The sequence below is a fragment of the Pseudophryne corroboree genome, chromosome 4, assembly GCF_028390025.1.
Source record: "Pseudophryne corroboree isolate aPseCor3 chromosome 4, aPseCor3.hap2, whole genome shotgun sequence".
Classification (NCBI taxonomy): domain Eukaryota; kingdom Metazoa; phylum Chordata; class Amphibia; order Anura; family Myobatrachidae; genus Pseudophryne; species Pseudophryne corroboree.
Window position 1 is genome coordinate 68,588,744 of NC_086447.1, and position 24,584 is coordinate 68,613,327.

Consider the following 24,584-nt stretch of genomic DNA (forward strand, 5'->3'; position numbering starts at 1 on the left):
CGCAATGTTCGCATTGCGACTGCGCCAAGTAAATTTGCTATGCAGTTAGGTATTTTACTCACGGCATTACGAGGTTTTTTCTTCGTTATGGTGATCATAATGTGATTGACAGGAAGTGGGTGTTTCTGGGCGGAAACTGGCCATTTTATGGGTGTGTGCGAAAAAACGCTGCCGTTTCTGGGAAAAACGCGGGAGTGGCTGAAGAAACGGAGGAGTGTCTGGCCGAACGCTGGGTGTGTTTGTGACGTCAAACCAGGAACGACAAGCACTGAACTGATCGCAGATGCCGAGTAAGTCTGGAGCTACTCAGAAACTGCTAAGAAGTGTCTATTCGCAATTCTGCTAATCTTTCGTTAACAATTTTGATAAGCTAAGATTCACTCCCAGTAGGCAGCGGCTTAGCGTGTGCAAACCTGCTAAAATTGGCTTGCGAGCGAACAACTCGGAATGAGGGCCTATGCTCTTATCTTTACTAATTGCTACTTGTACAGTATGAGCCAGTGTAATCTAGGTCAACTGCCCACATATTAATGGAGTCTGGTTTTGTTAGATATGCGCCCCAGTCAGGCTCATGGTACAGTGCCAACCATGCCACATGTAATTAGTCTCACAGTGCTATGTAATTGTGGCACTTAGGGGGAGATGTATCAAGCCTTGCTGGGAAATGTAATAGGGTCCGAGTTTGTGGAGGTCTGAGATTTCACCCAAGATTGCCCTTATTTTTAAAGTGCCAATCATTTACAAGCAAAACCAACTTGGTTTTGCTTTGTAAATGATTACCGCTTTAAAAATGCAGGCAATCTCAGCCGAAACTCCAGACCTCCACAGACTCGGATCCTATTACATTTTCCCTTTGCATAGAGATAAAATGGAGAGAGATAAAGTACCAACCAATCTAGCCAACTGTGGCTTCCAGTACAAACAGTAAAAATATTGGATACTGAGAAACATTTGCACACACCAATAAAAAGGGGCATGTGGCCTCCCTGCAGGGGCGTGGCCTCGCAGGAACAGACTACTTTACACCCCAGTTTCTCTTACGTCCTAGAGGATGCTGGGGACTCCGTAAGGACCATGGGGATAGATGGGCTCCGCAGGAGACATGGGCACTTTAAGAAAGACTTTAGGTTTGGGTGTGCACTGGCTCCTCCCACTATGCCCCTCCTCCAGACCTCAGTTTACTACTGTGCCCAGAGGAGACTGGGTGCATTACAGGGAGCTCTCCTGAGTTTCCTGAAAGAAAGTATATTTGTTAGGTTTTTTATTTTCAGGGAGCCTGCTGGCAACAGACTTCCTGCATCGAGGGACTGAGGAGAGAGAAACAGACCTACTTTAATGCTAGGCTCTGTTTCTTAGGCTACTGGACACCATTAGCTCCAGAGGGATCGGTACGCAGGTCTCACCCTCGCCGTCCGTCCCAGAGCCTCGCCGCCGTCCTCCTCGCAGAGCCGGAAGATAGAAGCCGGCTGACTATGAGAAGAAAAGAAGACTTCAGAGGCGGCAGAAGACTTCATGATCTTCACTGAGGTAACGCACAGCAGTAACGCTGTGCGCCATTGCTCCCACACACCTCACACATGGCAGTCACTGTAAGGGTGCAGGGCGCAGAGGGGGCGCCCTGGGCAGCATATGAACCTCTTTTTGGCAAAAAAAAAAATATATATATACAGCTGGGCACTGTATATATAAAGAGCCCCCACCAGTTTTACAATATTTGAGCGGGACAGAAGCCCGCCGCTGAGGGGGCGGGGCTTCTTCCTCAGCACTCACCAGCGCCATTTTCTCAACAGCACAGCGCTGAGAGGAAGCCTCCCGGACTCTCCCCTGCTTATTCCAAGGTGAAAGAGGGTTTTAAAGAAGGGGGGGCGGGGGCACATAATTGGCGCATATATACAAAACAGCGCTACTGGGTAAACATACATTGTGTTTTTTCCTGGGTCATATAGCGCTGGGTGTGTGCTGGCATACTCTCTCTCTGTCTCTCCAAAGGGCCTTGTGGGGGAACTGTCTTCAGATAAGAGGATTCCCTGAGTGTGTGGTGTGTCGACATGTCTGAGGTAGAAGGCTCTCCTAGGGAGGAGGGGGAGCAAATGAATGTGGTGTCTCCGTCGACAACGCCGACACCTGACTGGATGGATATGTGGAATGTTTTAATTGCTAATGTAAATTTATTGCACAAAAGATTAGACAAAGCTGAAGCTAGGTAACAGCCAGGGAGTCAACCCATGTCTGTCCCTATGTCGCAGGGAACTTCGGGGTCTCAAAAGCGCCCACTATCCCAAATAGTAGATACAGATACCGACATGGATTCTGACTCCAGTGTCGACTACGATGATGCAAAGTTACAGCCAAGATTGGCTAAATGTATTCGATATATGATTATTGTAATAAAAGATGTTTTGCATATCACAGAGGAACCCCTTGTCCCTGACACGAGGGTACACATGTATAAGGGAAAGAAACCTGAGGTAACCTTTCCCCCCTCACATGAGCTGAACGAGTTATGTGAAAAAGCTTGGGAATCTCCAGACAAAAAACTGCAGATTCCCAAAAGGATTCTTATGGTGTATCCTTTCCCGCCAACGGACAGAATACGGTGGGAATCCAAAGCGTTGACTCGCCTATCCAAAAAGGGTAGCGCTGCCATCCCAAGATACGGCTAACCTCAGGGATCCTGCTGATCGCAAGCAGGAGGATACCTTGAAGTCCATTTACACACATTCGGGTAACTTACTCAGACCGGCAATTGCGTCGGCTTGGGTTTGTAGCGCTGTAGCAGCGTGGACAGATACCTTATCGACGAAAATTGAAACCCTGGATAAGGATACCATCTTATTGACCCTAGGACATATAAAAGATGCTGTCGTATATATGAGAGATGCTCAAAGAGACATTAGTCTACTGGGTTCTAGAATCAACGCTATGTCGATTTCTGCTAGACGAGTCCTATGGACTTGGCAATGGACAGGTGATGCCGACTCAAAGAGGCATATGGAGGTTTTACCTTACAGGGGTGAGGAATTGTTTGGGGAAGGTCTCTTGGACCTGGTCTCCACAGCTACAGCTGGTAAATCAAATATATTCCCTCACAGCCTAAGAAAGCACCACATTATCAAATGCAGTCCTTTCGGTCACAAAGAAACAAGAGAGTACGAGGTGCGTCCTTACTTGCCAGAGGTAAGGGCAGAGGGAAAAAGCTGCACAACACAGCTAGTTCCCAGGAAGAGAAGTCCTCCCCGGCCTCTACAAAATCCACCACATAACGTTGGGGCTCCGCTAGGGGAGTCCGCCCCAGTGGGGGCACGTCTTCGAATTTTCAGCCACATCTGGGTTCACTCACAGGTGGATCCCTGGGCAATAGAAATTGTTTCTCAGGGTTACAAGCTGGAATTCGAAGAGGTGCCTCCTCGCCGGTTTTTCAAATCGGCCCTGCCGACTTCTACCCAAGAAAGGGAGATAGTGTTAAATGCAATTCACAAATTGTATCTTCAACAGGTGGTGGTCAAGGTTCCCCTACTTCAACAACGGAGGGGATATTACTCAACCCTGTTTGTAGTCCTGAAACCGGACAGTTCGGTCAGACCCATTTTAAATGTAAAATCCCTGAACTTATACTTGAAAAGGTTCAAGTTCAAGATGGAATCGCTCAGGGCGGTCATCGCTAGCCTGAAAGGGGGGTATTTTACGGTATCTCTAGACATAAAGGATGCATACCGTCATGTTCCCATATATCCACCTCATCAGGCGTACCTGAGATTTGCGGTACAGGATTGTCATTACCAATTTCAGACGTTGCCGTTTGGGCTTTCCACGGCCCCGTGGATTTTCACCAAAGTAATGGCGGAAATGATGGTGCTCCTGCGCAAGCAGGGTGTCACAATTATCCCGTACTTGGATGATCTCCTCATAAAAGCGAGATCACGAGAGCAGTTACTGAACAGCGTGTCACTTTCACTGAAGGTGTTACAGCAACACTGCTGGATTCTCAATATCCCGAAGTCGCAGTTGGTTCCTACGACTCGTCTGACCTTCTTGGGCATGATTCTGGATACGGACCAGAAAAGAGTTTATCTTCCGATGGAAAAGGCTCAGGAACTCATGACTCTGGTCAGGAACTTATTGAAACCAAAACAGGTGTCAGTGCATCACTGCACTCGAGTCCTGGGAAAGATGGTGGCATCTTACGAGGCCATTCCATTTGGCAGGTTCCATGCGAGGACCTTCAAATGGGACCTACTGGACAAGTGGTCCGGGTCACATCTACAGATTCATCAGTTGATCACCCTGTCCCCCAGGGCCAGGGTATCTCTCCTGTGGTGGCTGCAGAGTGCTCACCTTCTAGAGGGCCGCAGGTTCGGCATTCAGGACTGGGTTCTGGTGACCACGGACGCGAGCCTCCGAGGTTGGGGAGCAGTCACACAAGGAAGAAACTTACAGGGTCTTTGGTCAAGTCAGGAGACTTGTCTTCACATCAACGTCCTGGAGCTGATGGCCATATACAACGCCCTTCGTCAAGCGGAGACCTTGCTTCGCGACTTACCAGTTCTGATCCAGTCAGACATCATCATCACAGTGGCTCATGTAAACTGCCAGGGCGGCACAAGGAGCAGAGTGGCAATGGTGGAAGCCACCAAGATTCTTCGCCGGGCTGAAAATCATGTAAGCGCACTGTCAGCAGTGTTCATTCCGGGAGTAGACAACTGAGAAGCAGACTTCCTCAGCAGACACGACCTGCATCTAGGAGAGTGGGGACTTCATCAGGAAGTCTTCACACAGATTGCAAGTCAGTGGGGACTGCCCCAGATAGACATGATGGCGTCCCGCCTCAACAAAAAGCTGCAGAGGTATTGCGCCAGGTCAAGAAACCCTCAGGCGGTAGCTGTGGATGCCCTAGTGACACCGTGGGTGTTCCAGTCGGTCTATGTGTTTCCTCCTCTTCCTCTCATCCCAAAGGTGTTGAGAATAATAAGAAAAAGAGGAGTACAGACAATTCTCATTGTTCCAGATTGGCCACGAAGGGCCTGGTATCCGGATCTGCAGGAGATGCTCTCAGAAGATCCGTGGCATCTTCCTCTAAGACAGGACCTGTTACAACAGGGGCCCTGTCTGTTCCAAGACTTACCGCGGCTGCGTTTGACGGCATGGCGGTTGAACGCCGGATCCTAGCGGAAAAGGGCATTCCAGGTGAGGTCATTCCTACTCTGATAAAGGCTAGGAAGGACGTGACAGCTAAACATTATCACCGTATATGGCGAAAATATGTTTTTTGGGGTGAGGCCAGGAATGCTCCTACGGAAGAATTCCATCTGGGCCGTTTCCTTCACTTCCTACAAACTGGAGTGAATTTGGGCCTAAAATTAGGCTCCATTAAGGTTCAGATTTCGGCCTTACCCATTTTCTTTCAAATAGAATTGGCTTCTCTCCCGGAAGTACAGACTTTTGTGAAGGGAGTGCTGCATATTCAGCCTCCTTTTGTACCTCCGGTGGCACCTTGGGACCTTAACGTGGTGTTGAGTTTCCTTAAGTCGCACTGGTTTGAACCACTTAAAACAGTGGAGTTAAAATATCTCACTTGGAAGGTGGTCATGTTGTTAGCCTTGGCTTCGGCTAGGCGAGTGTCGGAATTGGCGGCTTTGTCTCATAAAAGCCCCTATCTGGTTTTCCATATGGATAGAGCGGAATTGCGGACCCGTCCTCAATTCTTGCCTAAGGTGGTGTCATCTTTTCATATGAACCAACCTATTGTGGTGCCTGTGACTACAGATGACTTGGAGGATTCCGAGTCCCTTGATGTGGTCAGGGCTTTGAAAATTTGCGTGGCCAGAACGGCTAGAGTCAGAAAAACAGAAGCACTGTTTGTCCTGTATGCAGCCAACAAGGTTGGCGCTCCTGCTTCAAAGCAGACTATTGCTCGCTGGATCTGTAACACGATTCAGCAGGCGCATGCGACGGCTGGATTGTCGTTACCAAAATCGGTCAAGGCCCATTCCACTAGGAAGGTGGGCTCGTCTTGGGCGGCTGCCCGAGGGGTCTCGGCACTACAGCTGTGCCGAACTGCTACTTGGTCGGGTTCAAACACCTTTGCAAAGTTCTATAAGTTTGATACTCTGGCTGAGGAGGACCTCCTGTTTGCTCAATCGTTGCTGCAGAGTCATCCGTACTCTCCCGCCCGTTTGGGAGCTTTGGTATAATCCCCATGGTCCTTACGGAGTCCCCAGCATCCTCTAGGACGTAAGAGAAAATAAGATTTTAAACCTACCGGTAAATCTTTTTCTCGTAGTCCGTAGAGGATGCTGGGCGCCCGTCCCAAGTGCGGACTACTTCTGCAAGACTTATATATAGTTTGGCTTACATAAGGGTTATGTTATAGTTTCATCGGTCTCTGACTGATGCTCTGTTGTTTTTTCATACTGTGAATTGGTTAGTTTATCACAAGTTATACGGTGTGAATGGTGTGGGCTGGTATGAATCTTGCCCTTGGTTTAACAAAAATCCTTTCCTCGTACTGTCCGTCTCCCCTGGACACATTTTCTCTAACTGAGGTCTGGAGGAGGGGCATAGAGGGAGGAGCTAGTGCACACCCAAACCTAAAGTCTTTCTTAAAGTGCCCATGTCTCCTGCGGAGTCCGTCTATCCCCATGGTCCTTACGGAGTCCCCAGCATCCTCTACGGACTACGAGAAAAAGATTTACCAGTAGGTTTAAAATCTTATTTTTGCACCCTGCACCCCCCACCATTGGCCACCACAGATGCGACCCAGCTTTTTTTGTCACATCCAGTGGCGGCACCAAGTGTGGGGCTGCAGGGCAGTCCAAGTTTCAAATAGGGCAGCCGCACCAACTGCCACCAACTGTCACCCCAAACTGCCTCACTGGCAGTTGGTGTGGCTTCTCTATTTGAACTTTGGACTGCGCTGCAGACCCACCTCTGGAGCCACCACTGGTCGCATCAGATGCAATGCCAGGCAAGTGGTTAAAGGCGGTTAAGCCAATTCACAGTGGTGCCAGCGGAGGAGTACACCATAGCGATGTGGTGACTCCAGACTAAGAGACACGTGTTTCACCTGGAAGGGTCAACCATTTTAAAAAGCCACTTCCAGGTGCAACACGTGTCTGGTGGTCAACACAGCACTACAGTATACAGTGTACTCCTCCAGAGGCAACTCTTTGAAGCACTGACTGGGAGATCCTACAGGGGTTTTCTTTTCAGGGATAGTCTGTGCACAATTTTCACTACTTTCACCCTGCACCCTGTATATGTCACACAGACTCTCCTATGCTACAATCCTCTGATTTGGGAACTCGACTCAGGTCTGCTCACCTGCTGTCCACTGTGGATACACCAAAAACAGCAAGAAGCAGCGCCCTGCATTTTCTTTCTTCGTATCATTTTACATATTATCTACTATTTTCAGACACTCTCATTAAGACTGTCCCCTGTGTCCGTCAGTCTGCGCTACATTGTATCAGACTCACTCCAGAGGCAGAACCAACAGCAGTTGTCTGTTTTTCTTTTTCATACCACAAGGTATTGATAGAAGATCCAGTCAAACATCATTCACTGCCCCCTGGCATATGGTGTGCAGCAGCCATCCTTCCGATACTATATTGGGGGGATCTACACTTATCTATACCCCTTTTTTCCACTTTAATATTCTCAGATCTCTTTATCATATTAACTTGTTGCATTAGTGATACTTTATACTGCGATTTATGCCTGCTGTGTAAACACTATATGAGTATTTGCACCCCATACATAATCAATACATTAGACCTAATTCAGGTTGGATTGCGATAAGCGATCCAACTGCAAATATTACTAAAAGGATGCGGGCGCAATCGCAGGGCCCGTCCTGCGCATGCGCCTGCATTTTCTGTGGGCACAAACAGAAAATGTGAAAGTCTGCCTGTCAATCAGGCAGAGGCGTTCGCGGTGTGTGTGTGTGTGTGTGTGTGTGTGTGTGTGGGGGGGGGGGGGGGAGCGTCAACTCTCCGTTTCAAAGGCACAGATGAAGAGTTGCAGGGGCGTGGCTTAGAAACGGGGGCGTGATCCGGGCAACTGCGTGACGTCACACGCAGCTGCCGCCATCTTGCCTCCTGCAGGAGCAGCAAGGCTGAAGAAAGAAGTAATAATGCCACTGTATAGGTCATTGGTATGGCCTCATCTGGAATGCTGTGTTCAGTTCTGGAGGCCATATCTTCAGAAGGATATTAATACATTAGAGAGTGTACAAAGAAGGCCAACTAAAATGGTGCATGGCCTACATCACAAAACATACCCAGAAAGACTAAGAAATCTCAATATGTATAGTTTGGAGCAGAGAAGGGAAAGGGAGGACATGATAGAAACTTTCAAATATACCAATGGTCGTAACAAAGTCCAGGAGGGAAACATTCTCCAAATGAAGAGAAGCAATAGGACACGAGGACATGTACTGAGACTGGAGGGGGGGAGGTTCAGGGGAAATTTGAGGAAAAATTACTTCACAGAAAGGGTCATGGACAGTGGTGCAAGTATAAAAAATTTCTTAGTGGTACTGTGTGCGTGCGCCGAATTGGGAGTGGCCAGTGAAAATGGGGGCGTGATACACATATGGAGGGCCAGATACACATATGCCCCCAATAGTGCCAGATACACATATGCCCCCAGTAGTGCAGTGCCAGATACACATATGCCCCCATAGTGCCAGATATGCACTCCAGCGCAGTGCCAGATATGCACAGTGTCAGATACACATATGCCCCCACAGTGCCAGATGTGCCCCCCAGCGTGCTGCGCTCTCCTCTCCTTACCCACAGCAGAGCAGCAGCTGCAAGTATGTCAGTCGGGCCAGCGGTACTGCATACCGGCTGGCAATTTCTTACCGGTATGCAGTACCACCATACTTACAGCACTGGTCGTGGACAAGTGGAATAGCCTCCCATAAGAGATGGTAGAGACTAATTAGACAGTAGAGCAATTTAAATATGCATGGGATAGACATAAGTACATACCTCCCAACATGACCCTCTCCAGGAGGGACACAATGCTCTGCTTCTGGACTTTTCTCTTACTGTATGATTGCCGGGCGCACCTGTGTTGAACTAGTTAATGGATAAGAAAGGTGTTTCAGCACAGGTGCCTGCAATCATACATTAAGAGGGAAGTCCAGGAGCAGAGCATTCTGTCCCTCCTGGAGAGGATCATGTTGGGAGGTATGATATCCTTACAAAGAAATAAGGATCAAATAAGGTTTGAGGTAAAAATATGATTTAAAAAAAAAAAAGGGGGCAGACTAGATGGGCCAAGTGTCTCTTATCTGCCGTCACATTCTATGTTTCTATGTGAAATGTACGGGCGGTCAGCGGACCACCCATCCACACAGCACGATGCACCAATATATCTGTAGTTTAAATGCAGTATATGAATTACATATCTTTGCCTCACATTACATATCCATTCCAGAGTAAATATATACTGTAAATTATACATCTCTCTTTACCTCGTAATATAAAAGTACATTCTAGTGTAAATATATGAGTTTACATGCATTTTTACCTCACAATATATAGACTTATACTTTATATCAGTGTCTTCTGACTTTGAGTAAAACCCCTAAATAGGTTATATATTTCTTAATTATCTATCTATCTATCTATCTATCTATCTATCTATCTATCTATCTATCTATCTATCTATCTATCTATCTATCTATCTATCTATCTATCTATCTATCACATACTCACCATGCTTTCAATATCAGCAGCAGATACAACAACTTGTCTTCCAGCTGACATTTTTGTATCTCTTCTATTCCTCACATTTGGTATTTCATATAACTGACCCGGTAAAATAGCGTTTTTCTGTAAGAGTAACAAGAGGTACAGCATAATGCAGTGTTTCCTAAATGCGGTCCTCAACGCACTCCAACAGTCCAGGTTTTCTTGATACCCCTACCTGTGCACAGATGGATATTCTTAAAACCTGAACTGTTGGGGTGCTTTGAGGACCGCATATGCAAACCATTGATATAATGTATCATTTTTGGTTATTATTAATATTTGATTATTATTTATTATTATTATTATTGTTGTTATTATTATTATTATTATTATTATTATTATACTAAATACTGTATGATTTATATTGCCGTTAATTGCATATTTATTACATGGCTTCATTTTTTATTTTAAGCTTCACAAATATCAAAACATTTTTAAATAGTGCATTTAAGGGAAGATTACATATATATATATATATATATATATATATATATATATATATATATATAAAACATAATGAAATAGTATAATCTAGAAAAAATAAGTAAACTATTTTATTTTGCAATGTTGCTGTAACATACAATTTAGCCCTCGGGAAGACTGTTCATGGAATTAGATGGTTGATGTTTAAGTCAGTTTAATTATTATACTGTAGATGGTCAGAACATTTTCAATGTTTTTTTTATTTTATTAAATAAATAAATAAATAAAACCTAATAACGCCACAGTGTATCATGTACATGTTCGCCCCAAACAAATACTTTGCTATGGTTCACAGTGAATGTCTAATTGGTTCCTTGGTTGGTGATGGGAAAAAAAGGAAGGCTATTTATAATGGTATCATGAATTGTTCAATTTTTATTTTTTTTATTTTTTTAGAAAACATCCGGATGGATCATTTTTATTTTTTATTTTTAGTGCCTATAAAGCAATTCAGTCCTTCAAATATGCTTTTAAGATATTCACTTATGAGTCAAAAGAAAAACTGTGATCACACATACAGTATATGGGGTATATTTACTAAGCTCCCGATTTTGACCGATTTGGTGTTTTTTCTTCAAAGTGTCATCTCGGGAATTTACTAAACTCAAATCTCGGCAGTGATGAGGGCATTCGTATTTTTTTGGAAGTCAAAGTTAAAAAATACGAATGAATACACCATCGGTCAAACACGCCTGTTATTTGATACAACTCGGTAATTTACTAAAAATTCTAAATCACAAACACTGCCGGCAATAGCCAAACACTGCCGTGAAAAAATACAAATCGTAAAAAAAAGCAGTTTTCAAATAGACCTGCTTTTTTTTACCGTGTTCTGATAGTCATGCACGGATTCATGAGACCCGTGCATGTTTATCAGTGGGAAGTGGTGGGAAAGTGTTAAAATGTAAAAAAAAAAAATTGCGTGGGGTCCCCCCTCCTAAGCAAAACCAGCCTCGGGCTCTTTGAGCTGGTCCTGTTTGTAAAAATATGGGGCAAAAATTGAAAGGGGTTCCACCATATTTGAACAACCAGCACCGGGCTCTGCGCCTGGTCCTGGTGCAAAAAATGCGGGGGACAAAAAACGTAGGTATCCCGTATTTTTTGAACCAGCACCGGGCTCCACTAGTCAGAGAGATAATGCCACAGCCGGAGGACACTTTTATATAGGTCCCTGCGGTCCTGGCATTAAATCACTAACTAGTCACCCCTGGCCGGGGTACCCTGGAGGAGTGGGGACCCCTTAAATCAAGGGGTCCCCCCCTCCAGCCACCCAAGGGCCAGGGGTGAAGCCCGAGGCTGTCCCCCCCATCCAAGGGCAGCGGATGGGGCGCTGATAGCCAAGTGAAAAAAAGAAGAATATTGTTTTTTTGTAGCAGCACTACAAGTCCCAGCAAGCCTCCCCCACAAGCTGGTACTTGGAGAACCACAAGTACCAGCATGCAGTGGAAAAACGGGCCCGCTGGTACGTGTAGTACTACTACAAAAAATACCCAACAAAAACAGGACACACACACCGTGACAGTAAAACTTTATTACATACATGCGAACCTACATACATACATACTTACCTATGTTCACACGAGGCTCGGTCCACTTCTCCATGTAGAATCCACGGGGTACCTGTGAAAAAAATTATACTCACATAATCCAGTGTAGTTGTGTCCTCTTTATAATCTATGTACTTGGCAAAAAAACAAACCGGAAACCCGAACCACGCACTGAAAGGGGACCCATGTTTACACATGGGACTCCTTTCCCCGACTGGCAAGACCCCCCGTGACTCCTGTCAAAGAGGGTCCCTTCAGCCAATCAGGGGGCGCCACGTCTTGGCACTCTCCTGATTGGCTTTGCACTCCAGAGCTGACAGGCAGCGCACGGCAGAGATACACTGTAGCGCCTATGCGCTACATTGTATCCAAAGGTGGGAACTTTGCGGTGAGGGGTTGAGGTTTTTTTTTTTTGCCAAGTACGTGGATTATAAAGAGGACACAAGCTACACTGGATTATGTGAGTATAATTTTTTTCACAGGTACCCCGTGGATTCTACATGGAGAAGTGGACCGTGCCTCGTGGGAACATAGGTAAGTATGTATGTATGTAGGTGTACATGTATGTAATAAAGTTTTACTGTCACGGTGTGCGTGTCCTGTTTTTTGTTGGGTATTTTTTTTGTAGTAGTACTACAGGTACCAGTGGGCCAGTTTTTCCACCGCATGCTGGTACTTGTGGTTCTTCAAGTACCAGCTTGCGGGTGAGGCTTGCTGGGACTTGTAGTGCTGCTACAAAAACAATATTCTTCTTTTTTCACTTGGCTATCAGCCCCCCATCCGCCGCCCTTGGATGGGACGGGACAGCCTCGGGCTTCACCCCTGGCCCTTGGGTGGCTGGAGGGGGGGACCCCTTGATTTAAGGGGTCCCCACTCTTCCAGGGTACCCCGGCCAGGGGTGACTAGTTAGTGATTTAATGCCAGGGCCGCAGGGACCTATATAAAAGTGTCCCCTGGCTGTGGCATTATCTCTCTGACTAGTGGAGCCCGGTGCTGGTTCAAAAAATACGGGGGACCCCTACGCTTTTTGTCCTTCGTATTTTTTGCACCAGGACCAGGCGCAGAGCCCGGTGCTGGTTGTTCAAATATGGGGGAACCCATGTCAATTTTCCCCCCATATTTTTACAACCAGGACCGGCTCAAAGAGCCCGAGGCTGGTTTTGCTTGGGGGGGGGACCCCACGCAAATTTTTCCTTGATTGTTAACACTTTTTAATATTTTCAAAAGGTGCACAATGAAGCCCTGCACGGATCTCACAGATCCGGCGAGACTCATTGTGTTAATGTCGGCAGTGTTTTACTATTCACTCCCGTAAAACACTGGCCGAAATTACGAATGACATCGACATCGGAAAAAACGAAAATGCAGAATACGACAGCATAGTAAATCTGGCGTAAAAAATTCAAAAAGTTGCAAATTCACACATTCGATATCATTCATGTTTAATCTCCCTCCAAATCGACACATATACGAATTTTAGTAAATATACCCCCATGTCTCTGTTATCGGATAAAATCGCTGAGCACAGCCACAATGGGGTTAACCTGGAGAATTTGTCTGCTACAGGGGGTGTGACCCTGTGGACCAATAGAAGCCTATTGCCATCTTCATTTTGGTCCTATGCAGTGCAATACCCTAGTGCCCCCCTACCCCACCGGAAACAGAAAGGTAGGTTAACCACTGTGATAATAACTCACCGGCATTGTGTCGTTTTTAGGATCATCATAGTGAGCTCCGTTTTCACTCTGTAATTAAAGTCCAGAGGTAATATAACATAACGTGCTTCTCTGTAAATAGTTTTTTTTAAGTTATTGTTTTGCTTCTTTTAATAACATGTACAGTATACAGTGGGAGAGGTGTATCAAACCTTTTAAAGAGGACATACTATACCATATCCCAACCCCCCCCCCCCCCCCCTCCCCCATAAAACTACTTTCCTATCCTATAACACAGTGACTATTAAGTCAGTACAATAGTCTGGCATAGCAACATATGGGGCTCACACTGAATTGGGCGCATGTGCACCACCAATATGATCCGTAAAACGCTGCGTGTAAAAATTGCGGAATTAAGCCGACGTGCTGACGACTCGGAGGCATCTATCAAAAATTATCAGGTTGTTGACTATGTTGGAACTATCCTTCTTGTGTCCCCCGGCTTTTATAGAGGAGGTCTGTTCTGCATGTGCGGGCAGGTCCTCCTCTAATCTTATCTTACTCAATTGCGGTTGGAGATAAATTTACAATGGGGAGTCTATGGACAAAGGGTGATGAAGGATACCCCCTGGGCATACTTTTTTTTTTTTTTTAAGAAAATATTTTAATTATTTTTTTTTTTATTAACTTATTTAAATAAAATAAAAAATCAACAATTTTGCAATGGCCTTTTGGTAAAAACTAGGAGTCCTCAGGTAAGTGGATAACAAGGCTCCATTTCACATGACCCTTTTGCTCTCGCTAAAGCAGTTACAGCGCGTCCTCTGGTATTTAGCAAACAGCAGTGATCTTAGGTTACTGTCACCGTGCCTCTAATGCCGCCTTCCAGGCTTTGCTGAATCCCCGGCCGGGAGAAAGTGCAATGGGCGTGCTCAGAAGGCCATCGTGCATGCACATCACACAGCCGTCCATTGCTGGCAGTGGTAGGCAGCCAACAATAGTGCAGAGGGTGCCGCTGAGAAGAGGCACCGTAGGGCCTCACTGAAGAGGTAAGTTATATTAAACACCAGCAGCATATGCTAGATAAGTGTCAGTTACAGCACAAGCCGATTGGTTGTTTTAGGCAACTTTTCCATCTTATATCTCTCAAAGATATATATATATATATATATATATATATATATATATATATATATATCAAACCATGGAGATAAATAAAGTAGAGAGAAATACAGTACCAAACAATCAGCTCCTAACTGTCATTTTTCAAACATAGGGGGACATTTACTAAACAGTGATAAGAACGGAGAAGTGAGCCAGTGGAGAAGTTGCCCCACCAACCAATCAGCAGCTCTGTATTATTTTATAGTATGCAAATTATAGATGTTATTTCAGTGCTGATTGGTTGCCATGGGCAACTTCTCCACTGGCTCACTTCTCCGCTCTTATCACTGCTTAGTAAATGTCCCCCATAGAGTTTGTAACATTGCAGTTAGTAGCCGATTGGTTAGTACTTTATTACTCCGCGCTTTATCTATCTCCAATATTTGAGATATCTCCTCCCACTGCTTCATCCCCCCCCCCATCCCCATCCAAAGTGAGAGCTAATGTGATAACTTGAGATGACTCCTTGGGACAATCCCGGAAACATTGGTAACACTACTGTACAGTATGTAACCTATGTTGTAGGACACAACCAGAGCTACAATGTCGGAGCTGTACAATAAGCACTGGAAGTAATTCCATTATCAGACAGGTAGGGGGGAATTCAATTGTTTAAAAAGTCAGTTGGGTGTCTGGTCTGTTTTTTCCTGTCTATTAGATAGGAAAAAAACAGACACCCAACTGACTTTTCAAACAATTGAATACCCCCCGTAGTGTGTTATTTCATGTGTACCGAGTATTAAATACAGAATTATTATACACATACCTGTACAACTGGGAGCTCCAAAAAGTTCGCCAAACACACAATTACAATCAGCATCATTTTTCTGGGGGGATTAAAAACAAAAACATTTCAATTATGATTTTGTTACGATCTGACATTTTTTTTTTCTCTCTTAGAAAAATTATGTTTGGGACGCAGATTAAACACGCGTTGCTTTGTTGCTTGCAATTACGTGTCACCTCCTAAATGTGTCTTGTAAAAGTCGAATACCACATTCATGTACTGTAAAACTGAATAGCCACATTTTCCCTGCATTTTCACCGCAGGGAGAGAGAGAAAATGGAGAGAGTGAAAGTACCAACCAATCAGCTTCCAACTGTCAAGTTACAGGTTGTGTTTGAAAATGACAGAAGCTGCTTGGTTGATACTTTATCTTTTTCCATTTCATATATCTCCCCCAGTGGTGGGTTCTGCTGCAGGATCTAGATATTGGAAAATAAGCCCCAATTAATCCTGCAAAATCTACCCTGTGACATATAAATTTGCTGCTGACCTAGGCTTTCACCCAAAGAGTACTCTCTGGATATTGGGCCTGATTCAGCATGGATAGCAAAAGCAAAACCTTTCTCTAATGGGCTATTTACTAAGCCTTGGATGGAGATAAAGTCGATGGAGATAAAGTACCAGACAATCAGCACCTAACTGTCATTTTTCAAACCCAGCCTGTGACATGGCAGTTAGGAGCTGATTGGCTGGTACTTTATCTCTGTTCACTTTATATCGAAGTAAATAGACCCCCATGTGCACTGCAGGTGGGGCAGATGTAACGTGCAGAGAGAATTAGATTTGGGTAGGTTATTTTGTTTCTTTGCAGAGTAAATACCGGCTGCTTTATTTTTACGATGCAATTTAGATTTCAGTTTGAACACACCCCACCCAAGTGGACAGAGATACATTGGAAGCTCAGAGGTGGGGATGCAGCGCAGTCCGAAATTCAAGTAGAGGAGCAACACCAACTGCCTCCAACTGTCATCCCAACTGTCACAGGCTGAAAAATGACAGTTAGGAGCTTGTTGGTCAGTACTTTCTCTCTCTCTTCACTTTTTCTCCATCAAAGGCTTCATAAATACAACCATTTATCTTTCTTCAAGCTTAGTACATCTCCCCGAATATACGTTAAAATCCCTTTGTTTTTGTAACGACAAGCTGTGGTCGTGCGACTTTTATTGAAAAAAAAATAGAAGATAAATTTGAAGACTTTTGGAAAACAGACAAAAACATAAAACAAAAAAGTAAACTATACCCTGGCAATTAATGTTCTAATAATATTAATACATTAAAGCGCAATTTTATGCCTGGTCTAAACAGTTATTGACAATTCATATGTAATATTACCTTTATTATGATCCAGCCTCTTTCTCCAGGGAGGTCTGTATCTTAGAGAGAACCTCCAGTGATATAGATGAGCCGGGGCTGGACGTGCAATATATAAGACAGGTACAGGGAACATTTCCTGATTGTGTGAACATAGACACACAATATTATAATATGACCTAATATAACACAGGGCTGCACTTTGCATTCCTGCAACATGTTTCCGATAATGACTACATGAGGCGCATTATACGTCCGTGGTATTATATGACCTGTTGAGGTTCAGTACTACTAATCGTAACTTCATCTTTTTGCTGATTGTCCATCATGAAAACATGACCTGTTGGGGTTACTAGAGGAATTGAGTTGAGAACTGCTGCTCTAAGCTATCGGCTAGTGTTTCACAAGCTTTCTTGAATCACGACACCGCTAGGTCAGAAGCTTCTTAATGAGAAATTCAGAAAAAAATATTAAATTAAGTAATCTGTGCTTACAGTCAGGGCCGGCGACAGGGTGGGGGGGGGATGGTCAAAGGGGACAACTGTACCGGGCCCGAGGGATCTGATGGGCCCCAAGTATATGCCACTTAGTGCCCAGCAAAGATGTGAGCCGTTTTGTCCAAATAGGGCAGCGAGCTGTAGGTGGTGTTGGTCCAGCTTCAGACTGACAGCCTCTCACACACAGTGACTGTGTGGCACGAGTGTGCATTCACTCTTCCGGTTCCAGCTCTGTTGCAGGCAGTTACGGGACATGGCAGAAGCCCGCTGGCCAGGATTCCCATGCCCTGCACTGGCCCCTTACGGTGGGGTTTGAGGGCCACATGGTACCTGTAGTGCAGTGTTCAGGACTGGGTAGTGCAGCACAGGTGAGTCTCTCCCTGGGGTAAGAGTGGATTGGTGAGGGGATACAGGGCTTTGGCATGATATGGGGGAGCTGAGAATGCAGCATGGAGTCATTGGGGAGAGACAGACTGTGGGGTGTGTGGGAGGAAGGAGAAAGGGCGACACAGACTGTCGTGTGTGGGGGGAAGGAAGGAGAGATATACTGTACATATTAATATATTTCTATATATAAGTATATATATATTTATTTAATAACCGTTTCTGAGGGGGGCCCCAGAGATATCGCTGTTCGGGGCTACAAGATTTCTGTTGCCGGCCCTGCTTACAGTACCTGCAGGGCTGATGCAAGATGACCAGGCAAGGCTTCAGCCAAGCACCACCTAACCTGCAACTCCACCACCACCTCCTCCTCCCTGGGGGCAGATACAAATGGCCAATAAGTGGAAGGAAAGCAGGAAAGTTAGTGCAAATCGCATGGTGTGTACACAGCTTGCGATACCGCAAGAAAAGATAGACTGTGCAGGCAAGTCAATCTTGACTATAAGATTTGGGTGGGGTGTGTTCAAACTGAAATCTAAATTGCAGTGTAAAAATAAAGCAGCCATTATTTACCCTGCACAGAAACAATATAACCCACCCTAATCTAACTCTCTCTGCACATGTTACAACTGCCCCACCTGCAGTGTAACAAAGTTTTGCCCAGTTGCTTGATTTTTGGGTTTGCTAACAAATCTGAATAACCCCCTATGTACTGTATACACCATAGCTGGCATAAAAGGAATTGTATGGAGCACTGAGGCCAATTTCACATCTATATATAATAGAGATGAGCAGGTTTGGTTCCCCGAGAACCGAACCCTACCGAACGTCACGTCCCGAGCCCGGATCCAAGCCCGGCTCAGGTTTTTCCGCCATACTCGGAAACCAAAATGAGGCAAAACATCATCATCCCGCTGTCGGATTCTCGCAAGCTTTGGATTACACATAAAGAGCCACGCGTCACCGCCATTTTCACTCCGGAATTGGAGAGTGTAGCGAGAGGACGTGTCTCCTCAGTGTCTGTGCGGGAAAGTGGTATGGTGACCTACTCTTATGTGTCATTCCAGTGCTGTCTTGTGCTCCATCAGTCCAGTGGTAGTGTCCTGTGCTGCCATAAGTCCAGTGCTGCTGTATAAGTCCAGTCCAGTGCAGTGGTGCTGTGTTGTGCTGCATCATTCCAGTGGTGGTGTCCTGTGCTGCTATAAGTCCAGTGGCGGTGTCCTGTGCTGCCATAAGCCCAGTGCTGCTGCTGTATAAGTCCAGTGCAGTGGTGCTGTGTTGTGCTGCCATAAGTCCAGTGGTGGTGTCCTGTGCTGCCATAAACCAGTGGTGGTGTCCTTTGCTGCCATCAGTCTACTGGTGCTGGCATATAAGTCCAGGGGTACTGCCGTATAAGTCCAGTCTAGTGGTGCAGCCATATAAGTCCAGGGGTACTGCCATATAAGTCCAGCGGAACTGCCGTATAAGTCCAGTGGAACTGCCGTATAAGTCCAGCAGTACTGCCGTATAAGTCTAGGGGTACTGCCATATAAGTCCAGGGGTACTGCTATATAAGTCCAGTCCAGTGGTGCAGCCATATAAGTTCAGGGGTACTGCCGTATAAGTCCAGTGGTACTGCCGTATAAGTCCAGTGGAACTGTCGTATAAGTCCAGGGATACTGCCGTATAAGTCCAGGGGTACTGCCGTATAAGTCCAGTGGTGCTGCCATATAAATCCGGTGGTACTGCCGTATAAGTCCAGTGGAATTGACGTATAAGTCCAGGGGTACTGCTGTATTAGTCCAGGGGTACTGCAGTATAAGTCCAGTGGTACTGCTGTATAAGTCCATTGGTGCTGTCCCGTACTGTATATTATTTACTCCAAATAAAGGGGTTATTAATATTTAATCCAAATAATTTTTATAGAGTTTGCCTTGTGTGGCGTAGGAGTACGCTCTCCTGTGCCACATATTGTGTTATATAACTCCAGAGAGATAACGGAGAACAAAAATTTGGAGGATAAAATAGGGAAAGATCAAGAACCACTTCCTCCTAGTGCTCAAGCTGCTGCCACTAGTCAAGACATAGACGATGAAATGCCATCAACGTCGTCTGCCAAGGCCGATGCCCAATGTCATAGTAGCGGGCATGTAAAATCCAAAAAGCCAAAGTTCAGTAAAATGACCCAAAATTTTTTTTTCTTAAATGGTCTGAGGAGAAACGTAAACTTGCCAATATGCCATTTACGACACGGAGTGGCAAGGAACGGCTAAAGCCCTGGCCTATGTTCATCACTAGTGGATGAACTTCACATGATAATGGAAGCCCTCATCCTCCTGCTAGAAAAATTATAAGAGTTAAGCTGGCAAAAGCACAGCAAAGAACTGTGCGTTCTGAGATGGTATCACAAATTCCCATGGAGAGTCCAAGTGTGTCGGCGGTTGCGATGCCTGACCTTCCCAACACTGGACAGGAAGAGGTGGCTTCTTCCACCATCTGCACGTCCTCTTCAAGTGCTGTAATGAGCACTCTCAGTCCAGTTTCTGATATTCAAATTGAAGATGTCACTGTTGAAGTACGCCAGGATGAGGATATGGGTGTTGCTGGCGCTGAGGAGGAAGTTGACGAGGAGAATTCTGATGGTGATGTGGTTTGTTTAAGTCAGGCACCAGGGGAGACAGTTGTTGACCATGGGATGAATAAGCCCATTGTCATGCCTGGGCAAAATACCAAAAAAGCCACCTCTTTGGTGTGGAATTATTTCTCCACAAATACGGGCAACAGGTGTCAATCGGTAATAAGTAGGGGTAAGGATGTTAACCACCTAGGAACATCCTCCTTTATACGTCACCTGCAGCGCATTCATCAGAAGTCATTGTCAAGTTCAGAAACTTTGGGTAATAGTGTAAGCAGTCCACTGACACCTAAATCCCTTCTTCCTCTTGTACCCAAGCTCCTGCAAGCCACACCACCAACTCCTTCAACGTCAATTTCCTCCTCAGTCAGGAACATCAGTAGTCCTGCAGGCCATGTCACTGGCATGATCGAGGAGTCCTCTCCTAACCGATTCCTCCGGAGGATCCTTGAGTGGTACGCCTACTGCTGCTGCTGCTGTTGTTGCTGCTGGGAGTCGATCGTCATCCCAGAGGGGAAGTCGGAAGACCACTTGTACTACTTCCAGTAAGCAATTGACTGTCCAACAGTCCTTTGCGAAGAAGATGAAATATGACAGCAGTCATCCTGTTGCAAAGCGTATAACTGAGGCCTTGACAGCTATGTTGGTGTTAGACGTGCGTCCGGTATTCGCCATTAGTGCAGTGGGAGTTAGACAATTGATGGAGGTAGTGTGTCCCCGGTACCAAATCCCATGTAGATTCCACTTCACTAGGAAAGCCATTCCCGGACTGTACAGGGACATTAAGAAAAGTGTCCTCAGTGTCCTGAAAAATGCGGTTGTACCCAATGTCCACTTAACCACGGACATGTGGACAAGTGGAGCAGGGCAAACTAAGGACTACATGACTGTAACATCCCACTGGGTAGATGTATTGCCTCCCACAACAACAATAGCCGCGGCACCAGTAGCAGCATCTCACAAATGCCAGCTTGTTCCTAGGCAGGCTACGCTTTGTATCTCCAGTTTCCATAAGAGGCACATCGCTGACAACCTCTTACGGAAACTGAGGGACAACATCGCACAATGGCTTACCCCACTTAGACTCTCCTGGGGATTTATGATATCGGACAACGCCACCAATATTGTGCGTGCATTACATCCAGTCTGGAGCAATGAGGATCGCCTGAACTCTTGTTCTTTTGATTATTTTAAGAATCCTTGGGATGAGTGAAAGTGGAGGGAACACATACACTGACTGGAACACCCACAGAGTTACCAGGATGTCCACCGCCACTGCCTGTGGATCCTTCGACCTGGAGCAATACCTCCGAAGCTTCTTGTTGAGGCGTGAGGCCACCATGTTCATTTGAGGTACGCCCCAAAGACTTGTCACCTCTGCGAACACCTCTGGATGGAGGCCCCACTCTCCTGGATGGAGATCGTGTCTGCTAAGGAAGTCCGCTTCCCAGTTGTCCACTCCTGGAATGAAGATAGCTGACAGCGCCACCGCGTGCTTTTCCGCCCAGAGGATGATTCTTGTCACCTCTGACATTGCCGCTCTGCTCTTCGTTCCGCCTTTACGGTTTATGTAGGCCACTGTCGTTACATTCTCCAACTGAACCTGAATGGCCTGATCTTTTAGAAGATGTGCCGCTTGTAAAAGGCCGTTGTACATGGCCCTTAGTTCCAGAATGTTTATCGGAAGGATGAATTCCAGGCTTGACCACCTTCCTTGGAAGACTTGCATCCGTGGTTAGGAGGATCCAATTCTGAATCCCGAACCTGCGACCCTCTAGTAGGTGAGAAGTTTGCAGCCACCAGAGGAGCGATATTCTGGCTTTCGGTGACGGACGTATTCTCTGGTGCATGTGAAGATAAGATCTCGACCATTTGTCCAGGAGATCCAGTTGGAAAGACCGTGCATGAAATCTTCTGTACTGTAAAGCCTCGTAGGAGGCAACCATCTTCTCTAGAAGGCGATTACACTGATGAACCGATACCCGGGCTGGCCTCAGGACATCCTGGACCAATGTTTGTATCACCAACACTTTCCCTCCGGCAGAAACACCCTCTGTACTTCCGTGTCGAGGATCATCGCCAGGAAGGACAGTTTCCTTGTTGGCTCCAGATGCGACTTTGAACGATTCAGGATCTATCCATGATCCTGAAGTGGTTGAGTTGAGAGAGCAATGCTCTGCAACAGCTTCTCCCTAGAAGATGTTTTTATCAGCAGATCGTCCAGATAAGGAATTATGTTTACATCCTGCTTTGCGGAGGAGTAGCATCATCTCCTCCATTACCTTGGTGAACACTCTTGGTGCCGTGGAGAGGCCAAACGGCAGCACCTAGAAATGATAGTGACAGTCCAGCCGCGCAAATCTGAGATAAGCCTGGTGAGGCGGCCTGATCAGGATGTGAAGGTACGCATCCTTGATATCCAGGGATACCAGGGATTCCCCATCCTCCAGACCTGAGATCACCGCTCTCAGAGAATTCCCTCAAGTAGAGGTTCAATGACTTTAGGTTTAATATCGGTCTTACCGAACCGTCCAGTTTCGGTACCACAAACAGGTTTGAATGATAACATTTGTGTTGTAGGTGAGGTGGAACTGGAACAATTACATTTGACCTTAGCAATTTTTGAATGGCTTCCAATAGGATAGCACTTTCTGTTAGCGAAGCTGACAAGCCTGATTTGAAGAATCTGTAAGGTGGGAGTTCTTGAAACTCCAGTCTGTACCCCTGGGTAACGATATCCTGTATCCAGGGATCCAGGCATGAGGACGCCCAGACATGACTGAAACTTCTTAGTTTTGCTCCCACCTGCCCGATCTCCAGGCTGGGAGGTCCACCGTCATGCCGAGGATTTTGAGGAAGCAGAGCCAGGTTTCTGTTCCTGGGAACCTGTGGGTGCAGGTTTTTGGGATTTCCCCCCGACCACCTCTAAAGAAAGTGGAGGGGGATTTGGACCTTTTAACTTTAGCTGTCCGAAAGGACTGCATTGCAGACGTAGGATATGATTTTCTAGTTGGTAGTGTAGCAGAGGTAAGAAAAGTTGACTTACCCGCAGTTGCCATGGAGATCCACGCATCTAACGCTTCCCTAAACAGAGCCTGACCTGTGAAGAGTAGGTTCTCAACACTTTTCTTGGATTCCGCATCTGCAGACCATTGGCGCAGCCAGAGTCCCCTGCACGCCGAGACAGCCATGGATGAAGCTCTCGCATTCAGATGTCCCAGGTCTTTCATGGCTTCCACCATGAAACCTGCAGAATCCTGTATGTGACATAAAAACAATTCAATGTCACTTATATCCATAGAATCTAACTCCTCTAGTAAAGTGCCTGACCACTTTACTATGGCTTTAGAAATCCATGCACAAGCGATAGCAATAGCAAAAAGCTACGCCATTTGCTATGTATAAAGATTTGAGTGTAGTCTCAATCTTGCAGTCAGCCGGCTCTTTTAAAGCGGTGGACACAGGGACAGGCAAAACCACTTTCTTAGACAATCTAGAAACCGAAGCGTCTACTACCGGTGGGTTTCCCCACTTTTTCCTATCCTCCTCAGGGAAAGGCAAAGCAATGAGAACCCTTTCAGGGATCTGGATTTTTTTCTCTGGGTTTTCCCAGGATTTTTCAAACAATGGGGTAAATTTACTAAGGTGGGAGATTTTTAGAACCGGTGATGTTACCCATGGCAACCAATCAGATTCTTCTTACCATTTTTCTAGCTGCTTCTAGCAGATAATAGATATAATCTGATTGGTTGCTATGGGCAACATCACCAGTTCTAAAAATCTCCCGCCTTAGTAAATTTACCCCAATGTGTTTAATTCCTTAGATGCGGGGAGGATTTCTTAGTGTCCGTAAAGTAAGCCTCCTCTACCTGCTCAGGTACCTTATCAGTAATGTGTAAAATGTCCCTAATAGCCTCAATCATGAGTTGCACCCCCTTAGCAAGGGATGCCTCACCCCCCAGAATACCCCCCTCACCGTCTCCTTTATCAATGTCGGTATCCGTGTCGACTTGCATTATTTGAGCAAGAGCACGCTTTTTAGGATACATATCAAGGGTCTTGGATGAGATAGCGGGAGCAGAATACGACAAACCCTGTACAGATCTTTTCTCAGTATGAGCTATCCTAGATGAATTCCGGGATATCATTCCCTTAATAGAAGCCACCCATGCGGGTTTGGATTCAGAAGGCTGAGACAGTACATTGCATTCCAGAGTACATGGAATAGACTCCTTTGGAGAGGACACACACTCTGCAGCACAAGATACAGAGTCCCTAGACATGGTAATGTGAGATATATAACATACATACACACAGGAAAATGTCAGACACAGTTTCCCCCCAAGTACCTTCAGAGAGACACAGAGTATAAGGAGCCAGC

The 24,584-nt window shown here is 45.8% G+C and overlaps 1 protein-coding gene across 1 annotated transcript in view; it reads right to left on the reverse strand.

The window, feature by feature from the left end:
* The window catches only part of LOC134911108 (cysteine-rich venom protein-like), a 51,192-nt gene extending 35,737 nt beyond the window's left edge, over positions 1-15,455 (reverse strand). Inside the window, exons 1-3 of the mRNA XM_063919480.1 lie at positions 15,377-15,455; positions 13,489-13,536; positions 9,726-9,842 (exon numbers count right to left, since the gene is read on the reverse strand). Of these exons, the coding sequence (XP_063775550.1) occupies positions 9,726-9,842; positions 13,489-13,536; positions 15,377-15,433 (222 nt within the window). The 5' untranslated portion in view covers positions 15,434-15,455. The remainder of the gene's footprint in view (positions 1-9,725; positions 9,843-13,488; positions 13,537-15,376) is intronic.
* Between the last annotated feature and the right edge of the window lie 9,129 nt (positions 15,456-24,584).